At 66.8% G+C, this 18,707-nt stretch overlaps 3 protein-coding genes across 3 annotated transcripts in view; 1 reads left to right on the top strand and 2 right to left on the bottom strand.

Annotated features, from left to right (window-relative positions):
- TNS1 (tensin 1) overlaps window positions 1-2,604 on the bottom strand; it is a gene marked incomplete at both ends in the record, with an annotated part of 62,063 nt that extends 59,459 nt beyond the window's left edge. Inside the window, one exon of the mRNA XM_082001704.1 lies at window positions 2,572-2,604. Within this exon, the coding sequence (XP_081857830.1) occupies window positions 2,572-2,604 (33 nt within the window). The remainder of the gene's footprint in view (window positions 1-2,571) is intronic.
- A 4,964-nt stretch (window positions 2,605-7,568) lies between these two features.
- On the top strand, window positions 7,569-14,407 carry RUFY4 (RUN and FYVE domain containing 4; the record flags this gene model as incomplete). The annotated part of the gene is given in 13 exon segments (XM_082001179.1): window positions 7,569-7,634; window positions 8,231-8,335; window positions 8,337-8,386; window positions 9,409-9,470; window positions 9,857-9,963; window positions 10,326-10,451; window positions 10,730-10,836; window positions 10,995-11,138; window positions 11,836-12,898; window positions 12,976-13,082; window positions 13,732-13,878; window positions 14,105-14,236; window positions 14,305-14,407. Coding segments are annotated over 13 exon segments (2,319 nt in total).
- Window positions 14,408-15,967: 1,560 nt separating this feature from the next.
- LOC309406194 (C-X-C chemokine receptor type 2-like) lies at window positions 15,968-17,044 on the bottom strand (the record flags this gene model as incomplete). Its single annotated transcript, XM_082001285.1, has 1 exon — window positions 15,968-17,044. The coding sequence occupies one exon, from the start codon at window positions 17,042-17,044 to the stop codon at window positions 15,968-15,970; it is 1,077 nt and encodes a 358-aa protein (XP_081857411.1).
- Window positions 17,045-18,707: the final 1,663 nt, after the last annotated feature.

Consider the following 18,707-nt stretch of genomic DNA (forward strand, 5'->3'; position numbering starts at 1 on the left):
CAAACATGCATGTGCACGCCCAGGTATGTGCAGGTGCTGCCGGAAGGGTGCCCATGCAGGGGGGGGCTGTCTCAATGTCGTGCTGTGGTCTGGGGTGCTCGCCAGGCAGCATGTGCTGGGGTGTCCCACGGGGCTGTATGTGGGGTGCGGTGCCCCCTGAGCGTGACAGCCCGTGTCCACCCTCCCTGGCACAGCCCACGGCAGGGAGGAGGCCGATGCCACGCGTGTGAGTGCAGGCTGGACCTGAACACGTGCAGGTGCCGGGGTGTGAGCGTGCGAGTGTGTGCGTGTGCTCACACGCAGGGGCTGAGGGCGGGGGGGGCAGTCCTGGCACAGCAGCAGCCAGCCAGTGCGCCTCCCGACCACCCCACGGCCATTTGGGGGGGGACGGGACCCCTGGCAGCGCGCCAGCCCTGCCCACCCGCCCGCCGCCAGATGAAGACGTGCGCCCCCGTAAATCCGCCTTTTCATGCCAAGACTAATGAGATTAAGCAGAGGCCCAGCAGACCCCCCTCACCCGGGCTCCCCGCTCTCCTCAGGCCTCGGCACCACACTAGAGCCAGGGAGGACGGTGCCAAAGTCCAGGGGTGCCAGGTACACCCCCCCGAAACCTCCCTGCCTCAGTTTCCCCGGTGGAAGGAACGTGGAGAGGCAGAAGGGCCGCAGGCGTGCACCGCGTGCCTGCGTGTGTGCAAACACCCCCTGGGCCGTCAGGATGCTGCGCGTGCTACACAGGGCACACGCCAGGGCGCTGCATGCATGTGCACGCCTGCGGGCGTGCAAGCGTGTGCGTGTGCACATCCCCACCAGCCACAGCAGCAGCAGACACGTGGGCAGATTTCCATGTTCCCACAGTGCGCACGTTCGCATGGGTTTGTACACGCGTGTGCAAGCCCCTCTTCCCCAGGCACCTGCTCCTGCCAGGCTACTTGCTGGTTCCTCGGCAGCGCCCAGGACCTGTGCCACCCTACGAGGGAGCAGGGTGCACACAGCTGGGTGTACACACACGCATGTGCACAGGCGTGTTGTCACCCGTCTGGCAGCCGTGGGAAAAGCTCCCCCGGGCTGGGGGCTCCCACGCCGCAGTTGCTGGGTGACAGCGAGGCCTAACGATGCCATGAGCTCGTTTGCATATGCAAAGCAGCATCTTTGCTGCGGGGTGCCCCGGCCGGGCCGGCCGGGGATGCCGACACGTCTCCCACGCACGTACCCCCGACCCTGCCCTGGCCCCACACGTTAGTATGGGCCTGCTTCATTAACCGCAATTATCCTCACTAGGGAAGGAGCTGCCCCCCCCCGTTCCCAACCCACAGAGTCCCCTCTGCTTGTCCCATTGCCAACACTATCCCCATGCCGGGGGGCTGCCAACCAAGCACCCAGCTTTACACCCCCACTTCCCTGCTGCCGGTGGGGCACCCTGCCCACTCAGTGCCACCCCACTGGCTGGGGAGCCAGCCCATCTCACGAGACAAGTCTGTCCCAGCTCCATACTGGCAGGATCCCAGTTAGCCTCCCTGCCTCAAGGGCTGGGAACTGCTGGGGGGATGCATGTTGGGGCTGGGGAACCTCTTGGGGATGCCACCTCAGTACCCACCCATGGGTGCTCACCTCCAGGGGCCAGTCCCCACACAATGCAGGAGGGGTGGGGAGGGCACAGGCATCCCTGTCCATGGGCCCCCCCAACATGTAGACCCAAGGAGGCTGGAAGGGGACCCAGGTGTCCTGGGCTGGAAGAGGCACCGAGGAGAGATGCCAGATTAATCAGAAGCTGGGAGGCCTGGGTTCATTGCCCAGCACTGCAGAGAGGTGCAGTGCGGGGGGGAACTGGGACACCCAGTTCCCCTGAGGATGCCAAACCGTGGTGAGTGGGGGGTACCAGGATATCTGGGTCCAGCCCTGTGGGCTCAGGCCCACCCACAGCTTTGTGGCCCACTGTGTCCCTGGGGCCCAGCTCGCCCTGGTGACTGGGGGGCGAATGGTGGCAGAGCCCCAAACTCCCAGAGCTAACTGGATCCCCCCAGTTTTCCCAGTTCCCCTCCAGTGAGAGGGAAACAGGAGGGAACGGTGGTGGTCCCCGGCCGGTGCCATGGGCTGGGCATCGTGGAGAATCAGCCCCCCATCCCCAACCCCACACCCCCTCCATAGACACCCTGCCCAGTCCAGTGTCCTGCACCCCAGCCCGGTCCCCCCTTCCGTGCGTGCCCCATTCCGGTGGCCCCCGCCGCCGTTCTCCCGGCCTGGGTCCCGCTCCCCCCGGTGCCCGGGCTCCTCCTGGCCCCGCTTCCCGGTCCCGGTCCCCCCAGCCCCGCCCCGGTGTCCGGCCGTCCCTGCCGGTCTCCGCTCGGTCCCGGTTCCCCCCGAGAGCTGGTCCCGGTCCAGCACCGCCGGTTTCCCCCGCTCCCAGTCCGCCCCTCCCGGTGCAAACGCCCCCGCAGCCAGCCCCCAGCCACCGCCCGCTCCCGGGACCGGTCCCGCTCCGAGACCCCGGCTGCCGGGCCCCCGCGCGCTGCTGTCCCGCTCCCCCCGGTGCCCCCCTCCGGTGCCCCCCGGTGCGGGCGCGGCGGGCCGTACCCAGAGCAGGCAGGAGCGGCAGAGCCCGGTCATGCTGCCCACGGCGCGGCCCCGCCGCCGGCCGAGCCCCCCCGGCCCCCTCGCTCCGCCCGCCCGCCCCGCCCCGGCCCCACACCGCCCCTCCAGCCGGGGGGAGAAGGGGGGCAGCAAAGCCCCCCCTCGAGCCCCACAACGCCCACCGGCACCCCGGGTTGCAGCCGGGACACACCCCCTAGCAGAGGGGGAGGCCAAGGTGGGGCTGTGGCTCGTTCCGGCCCCCCTCTCCCCCCCCCCCCACATTTGGGATCCATTTCCTCCGGTGACCGGGGGGGGGGGGAGTACCCGCCTCCCACCCACATCCCTCCTCCGGCCTCCAGCGGGTCCCGCGGCGGGGTGTTCCCCCGACCCCCAGCCGTGTCCCCTGGGTGGTCCCGGGATGGGAGACAGGGAGGGATCGGCGGACATCCATGTGCCGAGCTGGGGAGGCCTCAGCGAGGGGAGACAACCTCCAAGCGGGACAGTGAGCGGCTTGGCAGCCCACAGACCTGACAGGGATGGATTTAGGCAGGGGGATGCCCCACAGACCTGATAGGGATGGATTTAGGCAGGGGGATGCCCCAGCCCCTCCTGGGGGGCGCTTGGCGGAGAGGGACATGGTCCCCCCCCTCCACCAGCGCTGACTCCAGCTCCAGTCTGGAAACTTGTGCTCAGCTGGCCGTGACCATGAGGGTGTGAGTCAGGGTGGGAGACAGGCTGGGGGGGAGGACACGCCGGCAGGACAAGCCACAGTTGGCACAGGGACGTGGGGCATGGCGGGGATGTGGGCATTGTAATGCCCTCCCCCGTGCCTCAGTTTCCCATCTGTACTTTGCGTACAGCTGCAGGCCCAGAGAGGCAGGGAGCACCCATCCGTGCACCCGCCCCCCATCATTACAGCCCTCATTAATCAGTCTCGTTACTACCCGCAAATGAAAGCCCCAGTGGAGAGGGGTGTCCCCACCCCCCCATAAATCACCCCCTCCCATTCACTGCCGTGACAAGCCCAGGCCCCTCAGAAGGGCAGGGACAAGGGTCATGCGACAGGGAGAGGGTGGCCGCAGGGACACTGCCCATGAGCACCATTTAGGGCTTGTTTTCTCAGCAGGGGGGGCACAGACAGGGGCACTTAGCCCAGGGACATCCCCCCACGGGTACCACTGGCGTGGGTATGTATGCCCAGCGCAGGGCCAGCTTTGGCAGGAGTCCTCTGCGTCCCGTGTCCCCAAGGCCCCCAAAACAGCTTCCAGCAGAGCTGTCCCCGCACTGCCCTTGGGTGCACAGGACACACGCACCCATCACACACGCACCCCTCCACGTACATGCCGGGGCACATGCATGCACACCACACACATGGCCCATACCACGCGGTGCGGGTGGGTACCCACATGTGTGGGTGCCTGCCTGGGTGCAGGAAGGGCTGGGGGACACCCCTCTAACAGCTCACAGTGGCGTAAAGCCCCATTGCTACTGCACCCAGCACACACGCACATGCTGGGGGGCACGCACCCACACAGGGACACGCACCCCACGGCACCTCCCCAGAGACCGTGCACCCACACAAGCTTCAGTCGGTTCACTGCCACCCCAGCCCCATCTGCACGCTCGTGAACACACACATGCACAAGCACGCATGTGTGTTACCCCCACGAGTCCCTGTTCCCACACCCGCGTCAGGGACACACCGACACAGGGATGGACATGGGACCCCACAACTGCCACCCCACACTTCACCAGTGCCACCCACCCATCCGCATCCCTGAAGCACCTCCCCGTGCCCGCAGCAGCTCACGGACCTGCGTCCCCAGCAATGCGCTGGGGTCCCCAAACAACCAGAGGCCTCTCCCTCCTCCAGGCTGTGTCCCTGCCCTGGCACACACTGGCCTGTCACCACGCTGCAGTGACACTCCCCCAGGCGCTGCCCGGCGGTGGCTTTGGCACCCGCTTTGCTGGCACGGTGCAGCCGGAGTGGCCCGTGCCACCCCACCAGGCACGGGGCAGCTTCCTAAAGGTTAAGGAACCAAGTGCGGGTGGCGCAGCGGGAGCCCCGCACCCCCCACCAGCCTCTCCCCTTCCTGCCTCAGTTTCCCCAGCATGGGCAGAAGAGCAGGATGGGTACCCACGCCGGGTGCTGCATGGGCACAGGGATCCCGCGTGCAGGGCAGTCCTTGGGCACAGGGATCCCACACACATCAGGTGCCAATGGGCACCAAGATGCCCCACGCCGGGTGCTTAGGGGCACCGGGGTCCCTCAGGCTGGGCACTCCTTTGGGCACAGGGATCCCACACAGATTGAGCACTTCATGGCCACAGAGCTCCCCAGTGCCAGGTGCTTATGGGCACAGGGATCCCCCACACTGGGCACTTTATGGGCAGAGAGGTCCCCTCATGCTGGGCGTCCCCACATTGTGGGTGCTGTAAGGACACAGTGACACCCCCACCTCCGCACTCGCTCTGTAAGGACACAGAGATCCCAGCAGATCCCTTTGCGTGAAACGCTGTACAACAGATCCCAGCAGATCCCCTCCAGCCAGGCACTGCAGGGGCCGCGGGTGCGGGTTGGGGGGGGTCACAGTGCCACGCTGGGGGGCACAAAAGGAGGCACAAAAGACATGCCCGGCACCCTGGCATGCATACGCACGGTTTAACCCCCTGCTTCCCGCAGCAGGCAGGGCCAGCGCCAGCCTGTACCCCCGTCCCCCTGCACCCCCCGGAGCCCGCCCCAGCTCCGTGCCCCCCCTGCAGACCCTAACCCTAAGGCCGTGCCGGGTGGTGCCCGCTTACCTCGCGGTGGCGGCGGGCGCGGAGGGGCAGGAAGCAGGACACCAGGGACTTCCCCCAGCGAACCAAGGTGGCAAAGCACCAGCTCAGCCGGGTCATGGTGCCCCTCTCCGGGGGCCACCCGGCCGGGGGAGGGGAGGGGAGTTCAGGGGCTGATCCCTGCCCAGGGCACGCTCGGGGGGGCGGCCAAATCCAGCCGTGCCGCCTCCCGGCTGCAACAAGCTCCGGTGCCCGAGCAGGGCCCAGGAGGTGCCCGGCGGTGGGCACGGGGCCGAGCGGCGGTGGGCTGGGGGGCTGCGGTCCCACCGGGCCCTGTCCCCCCCTCGCCGGTCCCCCAGCGTCGCCTGCGCGCTGGCAGCCAGGCAGGGAGCACCGTGCCCGCCCATGTCCTGCAGTGCTTGGGTGGGAGCCAGCTCCACCACGCTCCCCTCCGCTCCTCCTCCTCCTTCTCCTCCTCCTCCTCCCCCCCCTCCCTGCACACGGGGCTCGGCACCCCCCGGACTCACCCGGCGTGCCCCGGGGTGGGCGCCGGACCCTAACAGTGTCCCCTCCCTCCAGCCCACTCTGGTTTGGGGGTGAGGGAGCCCAGACGCCTGGGTTCGATCACAGCTCAACCCGCGACACGCCCCCGACCCTGCCTCAGTTTCCCTCCGGCACCCCCTGCCCACCCCAAGCCCTAAACGGCAGCGCCTGCACACGGGGGGGGCTTCTCTGCCCCTCCGCCGGCCCCCCTGGCACCCCATCATGCCTTTCCCCATCCCAAGAGCCTAAGGACACATTCAGGGACCCTCCCCACCCAGACCCCTCCAGCAGGACCCCTTCTCCAAAGGGTGCCTGGCTGATGCACCATGCTGTGGGCACAGCGTGACCCAGGGGAACCCCTCACAACAGGACACCTCGACACGGCCCTGGGCACCCTCACCCCGCCACGGGGCTTGCGCAGGGCAGGGTGATGGGGTGCTCCCCACCCTGCAGCTGCAGCAGGGTCCCCACACACCCCCCGCACCCATCAGGGTGGTGCCAAGGGGGGCTGGCAGCACCATCCCCGGATGCTGCTGTGCTGATGCCGGGCAAGGACCCGTCCCTGCATGGCAGCTGCCGGTGCCAAGCGTGGGCAGTGGCCATGCCAGGCCTGGGCGCTAATTGCATTTGCCTCAGGAAGGCTCCCGAGGAGGGGCAGCACCAGGGGGGCATAGGGGGGCAGGGAGTTTGGGGGGTCCCTCACACTGCACGGCTGTCCCCCACAGCCCTGCCTGGCACCCCAGGGCTGGCAGAGGGCTGGCGGGCAGGGGGTGCCAGGGTACAGCCCCCCACCCCGAGCACCAGGGAGGTGACATCACCGCTGGCTCCATCGTCCCTCACCCCCATTTAATTAGCAGATGGCCCGCGGACCCCCCCTCCGGGCAGCGCCAGCCTGCGCGGGGCCATTAGCTTTATTGGCTGCGCTGAACGAGGGCCAGGCCTCGCTAATTGAATTGCACCCGCGCCAAGGACGGCCGGGCAGCTTCTCCCACCACCCCAGCCCCTGGCACCCCCTTCCTGGCCCGTGGCCGGGGCAGGGATGGGGGTCCCCGCTGCCAGGGCGCCGTGGTAGCACCCGCCCTGGCAAAAGGTGGGCAGGGGCACGGCCCCCCCGTGGGTGTCAGGGATGCTGCCCGTGGGGTGCCTGGCGTGGGGCAGGCAGCAATGACCCTCACAGCCCCACGCCTGCCACACATATATGGCTTGCACCTACACACGCACCCTACAGCCGTGCACACACAGGCTGCACACGCGTGCCATCGCACACATCCATGCACACGCATGCACTCGCATACGCATCCCCGCCGGCACAGTGGGGTGATGCTCCACCACCCCCCCAACACACTATCTGCCCCCCCCATCCCGTGTGGGGTGCTGTGCTGTGCACTGCTGGGTGGCACAGGGCAAGGGGGTGCTGGGGAGGCTGGGGGTCACCCCGGGCACTGCCACCGGCTCCCCCATGCCCCCAGCTGCTTGGGGGCACTCCACAGCCCAACACCCCCCGCCCCGGGAGGCAGGCGGGTGCGGGGAGGCCCAGGCTCCCACTCGACATCACTTCCTACTTTCGTTTTGGTGCTGATCCGAGGCCTGGCCTGGGGGAGGTGGGTGGCCCCCAGGCCCCCCGGGTGGCACAGGTAGGGACAGCAGCCGCTGCGAGGAGGGGTGCAGTGGGGGGCAGGATGTGGGGCAGCTGGGCATCACTGGGGGCATCCACCAAGCCCGATGGTGGTGGAAGCAGGGTGGCAGTGGGTCCCCATGCTTGACACTGGGGGCGGGGGGTGGCATCACCCCTGCCCCCGCCCCCAGGGGATTTAGCCCCCACCCCAGAAGATGCCGCAGGACAGGACAGGTATGGTGGCTGCAGGGCAGTGCCGGGCTGGGGCCCCCCAGGCACAGACAGCAAGGGTGGGGCCTTGCCCAGGGTGCCCCAGGAAGAATTTGCACCCTGGCTCTGGGCATAGCCCCCATGTGGGGGGCAGATGCCCAGAGGGGGCTGTGGGCCTTGCCTGGGGTGGGCTGCAGCTCCTGGGGGGTCTCTGTGCTCAGGGGCTGTTGTGCATGGGAGGGGGGGCTCTGTGCCAGGGGTGATGTTGGCTGCTGCTAGGGGTATGGGTCCTGGACCCCCTCCCCAAAAACTGCAGGGGGAGGCAAAGCATTCCTAAGCCCCATTCCCAAGGGAGGGCATCAGGGTCCCACCCAGGTCTGGCACTGTCCTTCTCCCCCCACCGCCAAGGGCTGCCACAGGGGTGCTGACCCCCTCCCCAAAACTGGTACCCCCCAAATCGGGCAGTTGAGTGCCAGGGAGCCAAGCCATGGTGCCTGAAGAGATGGGGCCGGGCAGGGGGTGGCTCCTGCAGCCCCCCCAACCTCCCACACTTCCTCCTGGCCAAGGTACAAAAGGAGAAGCAGAAGGGAGCAGCGTGGGCACAGGGACACGCCAGTGTCCCCCCCGGCACCCAGCGAGCGTCTCGGGCCACCCCACCGCTTCTGGCCACAGGTAAGGGGCTCCTCTTCCCAGGGGAAACTGAGGCACAGGCAAGGTGGGCAGGAAGGAAGCTGGTTCATCCAAGGTCACTCAAGGGCACCAGGACGGGAACCCGGGCGTCCAGACTCCCGTGTCCTGCTCTGCCCGCCGAGGCACTCTGCTGTGCTGGGGGCCACAGGGCACTCACACACGCTTGGGCACGCTTGCGCACACACACTCCTGTGCAAGCACAGGCACCCTGCCAGGCACGCCCCTGTGCACACACACGTGTGCTCCCCCAGCCCTGTGCCCAGCCACCACCCACAGTGACAAGCCCCGGACCTGCCACCTCTGTGGGCACTGCCCTTCCCCTCACCCTGTCCCTAGGGTGCCACCTGCAGCCCCCCAAAACCACCCTGCTGCACTGTGTCCCCCACCCCATGCCCACAACACCCCTGAACCCCACTCCAGCCCCGCAGGCAGCATGCTGTGCCGGGGGGCTTTGCCTGGGGAGGAGCTCAGTTTGGGAGGCTGCATGTCAGGGGCTGTGTGCCCCCCTTCCCTGCCCCCCCGAGAGCCCCCCGCACCATTTGTGGTGTGAGCGAGGGAAGCGAGAGCAGAAGCAAAGGCAGCGCTTCCCCCACGCCAAACCCACATCCTGAATCCTGGGGGACAGGGATGGGGATGGGGACAGGAACAGGGACAAGGGCAGGGACACACTGGAGGGGGGAGCTGGGCTCAGCCCCAGGACTCCCCCAGGGAAAGGGGGAAGAGGCTGGGCATGGCATGGGGGCAGAGCCTGGGGACATTTTGGGACAGTGCACATGGACAACTAAGAGGGCACGGGATGGGGCAGCTTTGCCCACCCCATACCCCATGGAGTGGGGGGACATGGGCAGGGGAAGGGGGTGCCTGAGCCCACGCCCTCTCACCTTAACAGCCGGGAGCTCTGGGGTGGAGCTGGGGTGGGCAGATCCTCTCCTTGGGGCAGAGAGTTTGGGGGTGCCAGGTGAGTGCCAGCCTGGCACCTCTCATCACTGCCCCTGCCTTTGCAGACCCCCGGGGTCAGCCATGGCGGGGAACGGGGAGCTCAACCGTGTCATCAAGGACCTGCAGAGTAAGTGTGACAGCCTGTCCCCTGCCAGAGTGTCCCCCGCGTGGCACAGCTCGCCTGGCCATGCCGGGTGCCTCCTCGCACCCAGCCCGTGGGCAGCCGGGGGGTGTCACTGCTGGGGTGCTCCAGAGCATCCCAGTACCAACCCTGTCACTGCTGCCTGCTCCCAGCCTCGCTGCCAGCCCCAAGGGACCAGCAGTGCCCGGCGGGTACCTGTGCCCCTCGCTCCCCCTGCTCCTCTGTTTCATCCCAAGGCAGGTTCCTCTTTCACCCGCCGGCAGAAATCCCCGGGGCCGGGAGCCGGGAGGCGGTGGGGAGCGGGTGTGGGATGGGGCAGGGCGCCCGCTGCCCGGGCAGGGCTGTGCCAGCTCAGCCCTGCCATCCCACAGAGACCGTGGCCGAGCTGAACCGCAGCTACCGGGAGGAGAACTTGCCGGTGACAGACGGGAGCCGGGAGCTGCACAGCCTCTGCGCCCAGCTGGAGTTCCTCCTCCAGGTACTGTCGCTCCTCCGTCCCTGCTGCTCCCTGCCTCCGTTTCCCCTGAGGCGCAGCTGAGAGCAGAGGGGACCCCATGCCGGCCATTTCGGGGGGTGGGATGACCCCAGCCGGCATTGTCCAACCCTGGGCATCCCCAGCCATGCAGGCACCCAGACCAGGTTCACCCACATCCGCGTGTATAATTGCACGCGCTGCAAAAGGGAAACTGAGGCATGGCGCCAGCGAAGAGGGGATAGCCGGGGGACACCAGGACCCACCGTGCTGGGGGAGCTGTCTGGATCCCAGCGCCACAGGGGACAGGCGGGGGGGGGACAGGGGACACCCTGAAACAAGCAAGCCCGAGCTTGTGTGTCCATCAGTTTGACCTCAAGGAGAAGAGGAGCTTCTTCGGGCAGCGCAAGGACTATTGGGACTTCTTGTGCCAGGGCCTGGCACGGCGCCGGCAGGAGCACGATGGCGTTCGCTTCGTCACCTCCCTGGACAAGGTGGGCACTGGCTGGTCGGGCGCCCGGGGGCTCGCGCACGTGCACGTGGACGAGCTTCTGCTTGTTTGTGGGTGCACGCACACTTGTGCACGGACACACACTCCGTTGGGCACCGAGGATTCGCCCACCGGCGCTATAAAGGGTTTTCTCTCCTCTGGGGTCCCCACTGCCCCCCAGCCCAAGCCATGGAGACTCCCTTCCGCCCTGCATGGGCTGGGGGGGAGATGTGTGGGGGGCAGACTGGTATGCCAGGGCTGGGTAACCCCCTCTCCTCCCAGCTGAAGACCCCCGTGGGCCGGGGCCGAGCCTTCCTGCGGTACTGCCTGGTGCACCAGCAGCTGGCAGAGTCCCTGCAGCTCTGCCTCCTCGACCCCGAGAGCCTCTGGTGAGAGCAAGGGGCACGGGGCGGGGGGACGCTCGCGGTGGCAGGGGGGCACGTCCAGGGCAGGCAGTGCCCTGCAGCGCGAGGTGGGTAAGGGTGCTGCAGGCATGGGTGCCTGCCTGGGGCGCGGAGGGGTGCGTGAGCCCGTTTTGTGGTTGCAGTGAGTGGTACTACGCCCGCAGCCCCTTCCTGAGCCCCCAGCGCCGGGCAGAGATCCTGGGCAGCCTCTATGAGCTGGATGGCGTCACCTTCCGCCTGGCCCTGCACAGGGCTGACCTGGACATCGCCTGGCCCATGTTCTCCGAGTGAGCCAGGGGACGCAGGGGGCACCGGGGGCTTTGGGGGCACCGGGGGTGCCAGGGACATCAGGGACATCAGGGGCACCCGGGGCTTAGCATCGCAGAGCAGCACACGGGCATTGCCCCGCTGCCCTGGACCCCATGTGGCACCCCAGCTGTGCCAGCCCTCCGTACGTGGCACCAGGTGGGCACAGACACCCACGCCAGCGTGCACGCCGTGCCTGCGCCCACCCACGCGCACACACACACGCACTGCTGTCCTCTGCCAAGGACTGCCCAGGCGCAGGTCTGCTGCAGCACGGTGACACTGTGACATCTGAGACACAGGGGCATACGTGTGTGCATGCGCACCCTTGCCCTGGGCACACTTGCAGGGGGGCACTCGTGGATGATCCAGCACAATCACTCCTGCTCCGCTGCTCGCACGCTCGTGCGCACACACTGACACAAGCACACACACAGCCCCCAATTCCCCGCTGCCACCACCATGGGGGTCTCTGGGTGCCACCTGCTCTGTGGGTGCTCAGGCTGGTGGCACCAGCATACCCGGTCCCCTGTCACCAGGTGCCACCCGGTGTCACCAGTGTTGCTGCCCTCCCCACCCCCAAAGCCTGGCTGTGCCCAAGGAGCCCTGTAGGAGGGTGGCAGTGCCTGGCTCACCCTGGGGGTGACGTGGTGGCCCTGAGCGCCGTGTCCTCTCTAGGACACTGGTACGACCCAGCCCGGTGGCCAGGAGCAGCCCGGCAAAGATGGCCCCGCAGACAGAGGGTACTGACGCCAGGGAGTATGGATGGCCTGATGGCATCGCCCATCCCACCACAGCACCCCATGGGGTGCCAGCCCACCCGTGCCCACCCGCCTTGGCTGCCCTGTGGACAGGGGGTGTAGAGGTGGAGGATGTGGAGGGGGAGGTGGAGGACATGGAGGTGAAGAAGGACATGGAAGAGGAGGATGAAGAGGAGGTGGAGAAGTATGAGGAGGAGGATGAGGAGGAGGTGGAGGACGCGGAGGTGGATATGGAGGAGGATGTGGAGGTGGAGGAGGACGTGGAAGAGGAGGATGAAGAGGAGGTGGAGGAGGATGAGAAGGAGGTGGACGACGTAGATGTGGAGGATGCACACGGCGCTAGCAAAGCACCCCAGCCCGATGGTGACAGGGATCCTGGCACACCCCTGCTGCCCGGCACAGAGTGCATGCTGGGCTCCCCACCACCGGTGTCCGGTCAGCCGGGTGGGACGGAGGCGTCCCTGCGGGTGCTGGTGTCCCAGCTGCGGGCCGAGCTGGGGCAGCGGGAGGCAGCGGCGCGGGCACTGGTGGCCCGGCTGGCACGGGAGGAGCGGCGGCACCGGCGGCGGGAGGAGGGCAGCGCCCGGCAGGCCCAGCTGCAGGCGCGCGAGGCCGAGGCGCTGCGGGAGACCAACGCCTTCCTGGCGCAGGCGCTGGCGGCGGCGGCGGGGGGCCCGGGGGCACTGGCACGGGTGCGGGAGGAGGCGCGGGGCTGGCGGGAGGCAGCGGAGGAGCGGGGCGCCCGGCTGGCCGGGGCACTGGCGGAAGCGGCGGCTCTGGCTTCCCGCCTGCGGGACTGCCAGGCGGCACTGGCGGTGGCGGGACAGACAGATGCGCTGGAGGATGCTGATGCCCTGGACGAGGTGGCCACCGTGGAGAAGGTGCTGCGGCGGGCGCTGGAGCTCGCCCGCGGCTCCCAGGAGCCCCCGCCGGACCACCAGGCAGAGGGGGAGCCCAGCACAGCCGCCAGCATGGCCATGGTACGGGCAAGCCCGCAGGGACCCCACGGTAGGGCGAGGGGGTGGGGGTCCAGGGCTGAGCCCCCACTCTCCCGCAGCACCTGGCCGCCCTGGCCGCCGCGGCGCGGGAGGAGGCCTGGCAGAGCCGGCAGCAGCTCCAGGCCCAGCGGCAGGAGTTGGCGCGGCTGCAGGAGCAGCTCGGCAGGTCGGGCGGCAGGTCCCCACTTCCACCACCCCCTGCCCCACCACGTGTCCCCTCCATCCCCACCTGCCACGGGGTTTCCCCTGGGACCCCCGTGGTGCCCCACTTGGACCCAGGGGAGCAGCAGCTGGGGAAGGGCAGTGGGAGGGAGAGAAGGATTTGGAGAGGGAGGGATGGAGGGAGGGTGGCATCAACTTGGGGATTGATGGGTGAGTGATCAGAGGGGTGGAAGAATGAATTTGAGGTGAGTAGATGGATGGAAGGGTGGAGGGGTGGGTGAAGGGGTGAATTTGGGGTGAATATGCTCATCGGTGGGCACACAGAGGTGTGGAGGGATGAATTTGGGACAAGTGGATGCAGGGATGGAGGGATGAATGTGGGGTGAGTCAACGGATGGATGGATGGGTGGGTGGGCAGGGGGACAGAGGGACAGGTATGGGGAAGGACAGATGAACAACTGGGAAACAGATGGGTAGCCAGCCTAGCAGATGGTGGGGTGGCTGGGGAGATGAGGAGCGGGCTGGGCTTGAGGACGGATGGGCAGCAGATAAGGGAGGGAGGGAGGGAGGGATGGAGGGATGGAGGGACAGATGGATGGAGACACAGCCGGCTGAGGGACGGGGGGGACCATCTCCCCACTGTCCTGTGCCAGGGCCCGGCAGGACGGGGAGCGCTGGGCATCGGCGCTGCAGCGGGCGCAGCGGGAGGCCCTGGAACGAGAGGCCACGCGCGGCGCCGAGCAGGCGCGGCAGCAGGAGCTCATCCGCGACATGAAGGGGCGGCTGCTGGAGCTGCTGCGGTGAGAGCCCCAGGGACCCCACCAGCGGTGGGGCCATGCGCAGGTGGGGGGCCCAAACCCTTTTGCCCAGAGGAGGGCACCAGAGCCTGGGGAAATCCTGCTCACCGCCGCGGGAGACCCAGGGGAACACTTAGGTGCCCACCTTGGGTCTGGGGTGCCAGGGCATGCTCCCAGACCCCCGCTGCCGGGCACGCTCCTGCCGGGGTCAACCTGTCCTCTCCCGCAGGGAGAAGGATGCCCTGTGGCAGAAGACGGAGGGCATCGACACCCCAATGGCCAGCCCACTGCCCCGCGACACAGGGCTGTGCGCCCGCTGCCGCAAGGATTTCCGGCTCCTCTCCCGGCGGTACAGCTGCAGGTGGGCTACGAGGGGCACTGGGGGTGGCACCGGGACGGCATCGCTCTCACCGCCGGCTCTCTCGGCAGGCTGTGCCAGGGCAAGGTGTGCCATGCGTGCTCCGTGGACGTGGGCAAGCACGGGCGCTGCTGCCTGCTTTGCTACCAGCAAAGGCAGCCGCAGGCTATGTGAGCCGGGACTGCAGCCCTCGAGCCGTGCCTGGGACACCGCCTGCCCTCCTCTCAGTCTTATGGGGACCCAGGTGTCCAGGGCCTGCAGGCAGGTCCTGCTGCCCAACATTTCGGGTTTGAGATGTGTCTTTCTTGTGGCTGGTCCATGGAGAGGAAAACAACCTGCCTCTGCTACCCCTGCGGCTCTCGTGTCATCTATCGGTCATCGTCAGATTCACCCCCAGGCTGGGTGCAGGGTCGGGGGATGCTGTTATGGGGGTGTCCGAGCCCTCCTGGGGGAAACTTGGACCTCCTGGTCCCAGATGTGTCCAGGCTGAGCCACCGTCTGCCTCGTCCCGCAGCAGGAGGCAGCAGCAGGCAGGTGAGCCGGCTCTTGGCCAACAGCCCCAGCTTCCTGCCAGGCTGCGGGGAACCGCTTGGGCAAGACATTTCCCGGATGCAAAGGTGATGGGCTGTCCCTGCCCAGCACACCCACTGACCCTGCCCCTGAGTCCCCAGGGCTCCCCGCACGGCTGCCAGGGGACCCCCATACCCACCCAAGAACCAGCCCACATCTGGCACCCACTGACAGCCCCACAGTTAAGGACCCCCAGGAGCCTGGAGCAGGGGGACGGAGGAGCAGTACGGGACCCCCATGGAGAGATGCTTGGGCATGCTGCGACAGGCACGCCAATACTTGGCACACAGGGTGGCAGGAGGGACCCCAGCAGGGTCACAGTCCCCTTTTCAGCCCCTCTGCCCCACTCTAGCGCCAGCCCCAGTTGCCCAAGCCAGGGCGGAAGCGTCCCGGTTGCATAAGGGACAGGTTCCCAGCCCTTTGCACAACGATGTCCTGGAACCGCAGCGCCGGGGGAGCAGGGGATGCCCCAGGTGCCAGCACTCTTCAGGGCAGGGGTCAGCGAGAGGCTGCCCAGGGACCTTGCAGTGATTTGCTCTGGGGCTCAAATCGGGGTCAGGAAGGGGTGGCTTTGTCCCCAGGTGGGACAGATGCTGTGTGGAGACGCCAACACTGGGGAAGTGCCAGGACCTTGCTGGGTGGCTGTGGGGACAAAGACCCGGGTGTGGGTCCCCTCTGGGAACGCATAAGATGCCGAACTGTCTGCAACAGCCTCTTGGGTAACAGCCCTTCCCTGGCCTGGAAGCGGGGTTACCCACACCCCGCCGGGCTCAGCTGGCACCACCGCTTCAGCACCAAGGTGGGGAGCCCAAGCCCACCGTCCCTGGAGATGTGCCCTGGCCCATTCCTGCCATCCCCCTCCCTGTGGCAGAGAGGAACCAAACCTGGGTGACCAACCCCCCAACTCCTTTATTTCTGGGCGGCCATCAGCCACTAACACTGTCCCCACAGCGGGGTTCCCAAAGTCACAGTCTCTACCCCTGGCAATGGGGTCCTACCTCCTTATTGCCTAAGCCCCCTCCCAGCCGGGGTCCAGCATTCAATTATGGACCTAGCCATCCCCGTGGCATCACCACCCGCATCCCAGGAGGCTGGGAGAGGATGCTGGGGTGCATGGGGTGCCGGGACCTGCTGGAAGCTGAGAGGGTCAGGTCCTGGCAGGGATCAGAGGGTGGTGGAAGTGTTGCCAGAGGTGGAGGCGTAGGACGTGCGGCCATAGCGGGCCACGGCGTCCTTGCTGATGAACCCACGCTGTGCCAGGATCTTGAGGAAGCTGTTGCGAAACTTCTGCCCGATGAAGGCATAGATGATGGGGTTGATGCAGCTGTGGGCGAAGCCCAGGACCTGCGTGATGGAGAGAGCTGTGTCGATGCGGTTCCTCCTCTCGCAGGTCTCAGCGATGGCCCGCGTCCTCATGAGGGTGTCGCTCACCAACGTGATGTTGTAGGGTAGCCAGCAGATGAGGAAGACCAGCACCACGGCGAAGATGACCTTCATGGCCCGCTGCTTCTGGGTGTTCTTGGTCTGCAGAAGGGTGTGGATGGTGACACCATAGCAGAAGAGCATCACCAGGAGGGGCAGGGCAAAGCCAAAGGTCTGCGGCAGGATCCGCAGCACCACCCGCCACTTGGCTGTGTCCTCGCCCCCGATACGCTCGTAGCACACGGTGCCGTTGCTGGGCGAGGGGAAAGCCTCGCGGAAGAGCAGCACAGGCAGGGAGAGCAGCACAGAGAAGACCCAAATGCCCAAGCAGACAAACTTCACCCAGTGCCTCTTCTCAGTGGCAGCCCGGGTGGCGTAGACGATAGCCAGGTAGCGGTCCACGCTGATGCAGGCCAGCAGCAGGATGCCACTATAGAAGTTGGCCTCCTGCAGCAAGGAGATGGCTTTGCACATCACGGTGCCAAAGACCCACTCGTGGGCTCGGTAGGCAGCCCAGAGTGGCAGGCTGAGGGCGAAGAGCAGGTCCGCCACAGCCAGGTTGAGCAGGTAGACATCGGTGACGGAGCGGTTGGTGTGGCTGGAGGTCACCACCAGTACCACCAGCCCATTCCCCACCACACTGAGGATGAAGACAAGGCAGTAGATCACCACCACCAAGTACTTGTTGAGGACGGAGCTATCGGGCCGGCACGGGGCGGAGGAAATAGCAGTGTCAGGCATGGCCGTGCTGTAGTCATAGGTGTAGTTGTAGAGGAAGAAGAGGTTGGAGAAATCCCCGTTGAAGGAGAAGGACTCCATTTTGCCTGTGGAGCACAAACCAACATGAGTGTGGGGTGGGAGGGTGATGTGGGCCAGGAGTGACAGCACCTCCATTACCCCCCAGATCCCCACTCAGACAGTGGGCAGCCCCCCTCCATCACTCCACCGTGACCCATGTCCACACTGTGCCAGGTGATGAGCAGTGTTGCATGTGGACACTGTCCCTCATAGGTCTCCTTGTACAACAACCCCAGCACTCCTCGGTCTGCTCCACTTCATCCCAACCCTGCCCCTTCTCTGTTCCCCATGGAGCAAGGGTTTTCCTCACAGATTGCCCACCTCTCACTGGCTCCCCCATCAACACAGCATCACATCCCTCCTGGAGACACTTGGCCCCTCCAGCATCCCCGGGTCCCCCTGGTTTGTGTGGGTCCTTCAAAAGCTTATGAGCTCTTTGGGCATCTCAGGGCCCCTTGGGCATCTCCAGAGTCCTTTGAGCATCTCTGGATCCTTCTGGACCCCCCATCCCCTTGAGCGTCGCTGCTGGCGCTGCCCCTTCTGCCGTCCCGGCCAGCGGTGAGGCTGTGGTCACGGTGCCTGCGGCAGGCGGGGACTTGAGGTCAGAAGGTAGTTTCATGCCTTTCTTCCCCTCTGCCCCAGTTCTGTCCCTGTATGAAGTTTCACCCCCCCAGACGGGAAGACGTGTCACTCTTTGAAAGCAGCTTTAGAAATTTCTCACATCTCTGGTTTTCCTGTTGCTCAGCTGGGTGCTGCTGGTTGTCCCCGTGTCCCCCATGCTCGTCCGTGATGGGGAAATCACAGGTGACAGTCACTCTTCCTGTCTCTTCACATGTAGGACACCACTTCCCTGCTCTGTCCTGTCTCCCCGAAGACCACTGGGTTTCAGCCTTCTCCCAGTATGGATCCAGACTCTTGTTTCACTCCAGTTTCACCCCTCTGCCCCATTTCTGAGCCCCCAAGCCCCTCCAGGGCTTGGTGATGCCAGACCTGCTCAATGGTCCCGAGTCCCTGCAGTGCTAGGGGGTCCCCAGCCCCAAGGTGGCCCCGTTTGAACCCAGATGCACTCCCTGGGACCAACTTTCCCCTCCTGCCTGGTGGGGTGCAGCTGGGCCAGTGCCCCTGCCTGGAAAAATCCCTCCCTGGCTCTGCGGTCCCGCTCCTGCAGTGATCCCGGGATGGTGATGCTGGGGTGGTGATGCCCCAGTATCCCAGAGGACCACAGCTGGGGACACAGCCAGTGCCAATGGGGGAAGGTCCCCCTGAGTGGGCCTGCCATGGGCACGGGGCAGCGCCGGACACCAGTGCTTCCCCTCGGTCTATTTTTGGCTGCTTCTTTCTGCCTCCGCACTCCAAAATCCCAGGGGGTTCCTCCGGGACCAGGCATCCCCCACCTGCAGGTACCCCACAGCCAGTCCGGCTTGGGGAACAAGCAGCACCCCATTTCCCCTTCTGACCATCAAGTGCAGGGTGGAAACACTGGGGTGGCCCTGGGGGTCCCCTCAGGGAGGAAGGAGGGACACGCCATGGGGAAGCGCCCTCCCGGATCATAGCTGTGCGAGGAAATGGGAGCGGGCGCTTCTCCCCGGGGGGACCCACGGCCGATGTCCCTGGGGCCCATGGGTGGTTTGTACCCCAGATGAGCCCTGAGCACCCACCCGCCACCTCCCACTCCCGCCACCTC

The sequence above is a fragment of the Phaethon aethereus genome, assembly GCF_964289735.1.
Source record: "Phaethon aethereus genome assembly, chromosome: 6".
Taxonomy (NCBI): domain Eukaryota; kingdom Metazoa; phylum Chordata; class Aves; order Phaethontiformes; family Phaethontidae; genus Phaethon; species Phaethon aethereus.